General features: G+C 62.6%; 1 protein-coding gene across 1 annotated transcript; it reads left to right on the top strand.

The window, feature by feature from the left end:
- Positions 1-530: 530 nt before the first annotated feature.
- On the top strand, positions 531-2918 carry KLHDC7A (kelch domain containing 7A). Its single transcript, NM_001257170.2, is given in 1 exon segment — positions 531-2918. A coding segment is annotated over 1 exon segment (2388 nt).
- Positions 2919-4769: the final 1851 nt, after the last annotated feature.

Here is a 4769-nt window from a genome sequence, read left to right as displayed (position 1 = left end):
CCCCAACGGGAAGGAAACAGGCCCAGGGAGATCTCCTGCCACACCTGCCGTGGCTCCGCCTGCCCCAGGGCTCACCACACCCCACCCTCCCAGCCCAGTGGATTTGCAAAAGAGACGATAAAGCGCACACACAAATAATAACCAACCCCGTGCGCTTCCTGGCATCGGGTGACTGTTTGGTCAAGAGCGTCCTTCCTCTTCGTGTGCTTGCTGGACACTCCCAATGTCCTCCGGCTGCTGCTGGTTCAGGGGGCCGCTCCCAAGCTCAGCCCCAGGCAGACCCCCGACTCCCGCCGCCAGGGAAAACACCCAAGGATCCAAGGGAGCTGGCCGCCGAGACCTGCCAGCCTGGGCCCAGTGGCTGCCCTCTGCCAGCTCAAAGTCACCTTTGCACCAACTCCTCTGCTGGCCAGCCAGAGCCAGCCCGGATCCCCTCCCGCTCAGCTTGGCAGGAACCAGGAACCAGCCCCTATTGGGCAATCATTAATCGGATTCTTAACATTCCTCTGCCCCAGGTCGGCTTGGAAAACATGCTCCCTGGAGGAGGAGGAACCAAGGCCCAGGACCCGCATTTGGACATGCAGCTGACGGGCAAGGTGGTGCTGTCCACTGTCGCCCTGCTCCTGCTGACGGTTGCCTATAGGCTATACAAATCCCGGCCGGCCCGGACCCCGCTGTGGGATAGGAACACCAAGGCTGAAGCCGAGGAGGAGGCAGAGGGCTCCGGGCAGCCTGCCATCCCAGGGGCTGCCCCCGGGGCGCCACACTGGGGTCCGAGACGCCGGAGGGGAAGCAAGGGGGCCGGAGCCCCGCTGGACTGCAGCTGGGAGAGTCCGAGGGGCTCCGGAGTCCTGGAAACAGAAGCCTCTTCCAGGGACTCAGAAGCCAGAGAGACTCAGAAGCCGGAGAGGAAGGGCGCTGGGGAGGAGGTGAGTGGGCAGCGCCTGGGCTCGGACCTGGCACCTCCCCGCGGCAGTGACCAGGAGGCTGGAACGGCTGTTGGCGGTAAGCCCCAGCTGCCCCAACCCCCCCACTTGGGCAGTGAACCCGAAAGCTCTGCAGCCGGCCTTGCAGCGGCAGACGGCAGCGGGGTGGGTGGGGAATCTGCTCCATGGCAGGATGGCAGACCCCCCGAGCAGCCAGGGGCCAGGCAGCAGGAAGCCCCCCACCAGTGCTGGATGGTCCATTCGGAAGGCAGCAGTGACATGAACAAGAGCTGGGTCTTCACCCAAGTGACAGGTGTGCGCAAGGAAGAGGCTGGGGCCCTCCAGGCTGCCTCGGACATGGGCCTGGCCCTGTGTCAGCAGGAGGGGGCCGTCACCGCCTCCTATACCTTCTCATCTGTGGCCCGGGTTCGAGTGGAGGAGAATTTCATATGGAAGGTGGAGGGGACCAGGCCCAGGCTGAAGGGCAAGGTGTACGATTATTATGTGGAGTCCACCTCCCAGGCCACGTCCAGAGGCAGGCTGGCTCCTGGGACAGCAGCCCTGGCCGAGGCTCCGCCCCCTCTGCCACTGCCAGGGCCCCCCGGAGCAGGGGCAGCCTCAGAAGGCCCCTCTGGTGACACAGACGGGAGAGCTGACGCAGCTGCCTCCTCCCAGCCAGCACTGTCGCCCCCTACGCGGGGCCTCAGCAGGAAGGAGAGCCTCCTTCAGATCTCGGAGCACGCGGAGCTTCAGCTGCCGCTCAACGGCTTCGGGGCCCCCACTCCATCCTGCCTAGACCAGAGCGCTCTGCCCGGCGGCCCCATATCCCAGGATTCTCTCAGGTCCAGCTCCTCTAGAAGCAGCCAGGAGTCCCACGTGCAGCTCGTGGCCGGAACCAATTTCTTCCACCTGCCAATCGCCCCCGGTTCAGCCCCAGACGTCCACCTGCATCTGGGTAATTGCTACGAGGTGCTGACCTTGGCCAAGAGGCAGAAGCTGGAGACCCTCAAGGAGGCAGCCTACAAGGTGATGAGCGACAACTACCTCCAGGTCCTGCGTAGCCCAGACATCTACGGGCGCCTGAGTGGGGCAGAGCGGGAGCTTATCCTCCAGCGACGGCTCCAGGGCCGCAAGCACCTGGTGGTGGCCGACGTGTGCCCCCTGGAAGACTCTGGCCGCCTCTGTTGCTATGACGATGAGCAGGACGTCTGGCACGTGCTGGCCCGTCTGCCCCCCGAGGCTGTGTCCTGGGGCTGTGCCATCTGCAGTCTCTTTAATTATCTCTTCGTGGTGTCCGGTTGCCAGGGGCCCGGGCACCAGCCGTCCAATCGCGTCTTTTGCTACAATCCGCTGACTGGGATCTGGAGTGAGGTGTGCCCGCTAAACCAGGCCCGGCCACACTGCCGGCTGGTGGCCCTGGACGGGCACCTGTATGCCATTGGGGGCGAGTGTCTGAACACGGTCGAGTGCTACAACCCTCTCCTGGATCGCTGGACCTTTGCCCCGCCTCTCCCCAACGACACCTTCGCCCTGGCGCACACGGCCACGGCGTGTGCCGGTGACATCTTCGTCACGGGTGGCACGCTGCGCTACCTGTTGCTCCGCTTCTCAGCCCAGCAGCAGCGCTGGCGGGCCGGCCCCACGGCGGGCAGCAAGGACCGCACGGCCGAGATGGTGGCGGTCAACGGCTTTCTCTATCGCTTTGACCTCAACCGCAGCCTGGGCATCGGCGTGTACCGCTGCAATGCCAGCACACGCCTCTGGTACGAGTGCGCCACGTACCGGACCCCCTACCCCGACGCCTTCCAGTGCGCCGTGGTGGACGACCTCGTCTACTGCGTGGGGCGCCAGCGCACCCTCCGCTTCCTGGCCGACTACATCTCACCCAGGTTCATGCCTAAGGAGCTGCGCAGCCTCCCCTCCCCGCGGGGCACCCTTCTGCCCGCCGTCCTGACGCTGCCCGGCCCCGATGTGCCTCAGACCAGAGTCTAGCCGCCCCTCTGCTGGGCTCCTCCTGCAAAACTGGGTGGCAAGAGCACCCCCTACTCACCACTCTACCGGCCATCTCTGGGAGAGCAGGTGGCCCAGGAATGTGGCCGGCAGGAGGCGAATTCTGATCCGGCCTCCTCCGCTGCCAGGAGTCCTTAGATGCATCTCTGCCCCCAGTGGGATGCAGAGGCCCAGTGTGAAAACAGAACTAGGAACTGGTGTCCTGAGGCCGGGGCACCCACATCTGCAGGGATGACCGCCACCTTGCTCCAAATCTGAACCCTTGGGGGGAGGCACATTAGGACCCCACCAAAGTTCAGGGGCACAGCCTTATCACAACTGTGATTCTGGGCACCATTCGACACCCAGGGACCCCTCAAGCTGACCCCACAGGAGATGGGCCAGCTCACTATAAGCCACCAGGTCCCCTTCCTAAATGTTGGCCACTGGGCCCCCACTTCCAAGGTTCCTGGAAGCATCTGGAACATACGGGTGGGAAGAATCGAGGGTGGTGGTTCTGGCAGGACCGAGAAGGAGCCCAGGGGAGCCCCTGGGAGCCCAGCAGAGGGAGAGATGGTTGGAGAAGGAGAACAGCTCAAGATGGAGCCACCCACGGGGACGCTTGCCCTCAGAGTAAGTTAACCAAAGCCCACTTCACTTTTTCTAATTCCCTGGAATTCTAATATACTGGAAGGAGGAGAAATCTCCATTTTTAGCAGCCATTGGAAAGGTACCTCTCCTTGTAGTGGTCACCCAGGAGCACGGTTGATTGTATCTATAAGGTCTCAGGAAAAGGAGGAGGGGATGTGGTCCCACCACCCTCCTCCCGGGCCCCTGCTCACGGCCGCTGTTAACCGACCCCTGCGCTCTCTGCCCAGCTCTCAGAACCCTTCACAGAGCAGCTCGCCACACACCCAGCCCTCACGTCTGGGAGCTGAGGGCAGCCACGACCAGCCAGCCCTTCCAGGCTGGTGAGAGGCGATAGCGTAATGTGCCCTCTCTGTGCCATGTGCTCGGCTGGTCTGCCTCGTCAGGCAGGAGAGAACCAGCAAGGGGCAGGTCCAGGATGAAGCTAAGCAACTAGAAAACTCGAGTGGCTCATCAGGAGTCCGGGAACTCCTTTCACATCAGCTTCGGTAAGTTCTCAAAGCGGGGAGACCCTCCAACCTCAGGAAGTTGTTCTTCCCGGAGGTGAGGGAGAAAGGCTGGTCCAGTCCGTCACCGCAGCCCTGCTCCATCTCCGAGGGAGCTGCCTATCCTGACAGCAGAGCAGCCCTGCTCTGGGTCCCAGCCAGAGCAGGGACCTGGGACTACTTCGAAAGTGACAAGCAGCATGGAGGAAAGCAGTAGATATGTGGGACGACCCAGGGCAGGGCCTGACAGGTGGAGACATAAGGATGCTTTGGACGTCAGTGCCCCTATCTGGAAAATGGGAAGAACAATCCGTGTCCTTCTCTGCATGGGGATAAACAAGAGCTCCTGGAGGTAGGGGTGGGGAGGAGGTGAGAGGGGATGCGAGTGTTGGGGGTGGGAGGTCCTGGCAGGAGCTTGTATTCACTACAGCTGCTAGGGCTGAGCTGGAGTCTTTCCGGAAGATGCAGGATTGAAACAAAGAATGAGAAAGAGGTTGCATGGAGCCAAGGACTTTTACTGGACCACACAAGGACGCCTTCCCAATCCTAGAGCCTGGGACTGGGGGCTGCTTAGTTTATTCCTGAGTGGGAGACTGGGAGAGGACTACGGCTGGCGCCTGGGGAGAGTACCCCCCGCCCACCAAGGCCATGGTCAAGCTCAGAGTCCCAACACTCAGGCATGAATCTCCAGGGGACCCACGTGGAGGAGGTGCCTCGGTGG

Source organism: Equus caballus, chromosome 2 (assembly GCF_041296265.1).
Source record: "Equus caballus isolate H_3958 breed thoroughbred chromosome 2, TB-T2T, whole genome shotgun sequence".
Classification (NCBI taxonomy): Eukaryota; Metazoa; Chordata; class Mammalia; order Perissodactyla; family Equidae; genus Equus; species Equus caballus.
This window is presented reverse-complemented; position numbering and strand designations above follow the sequence as displayed.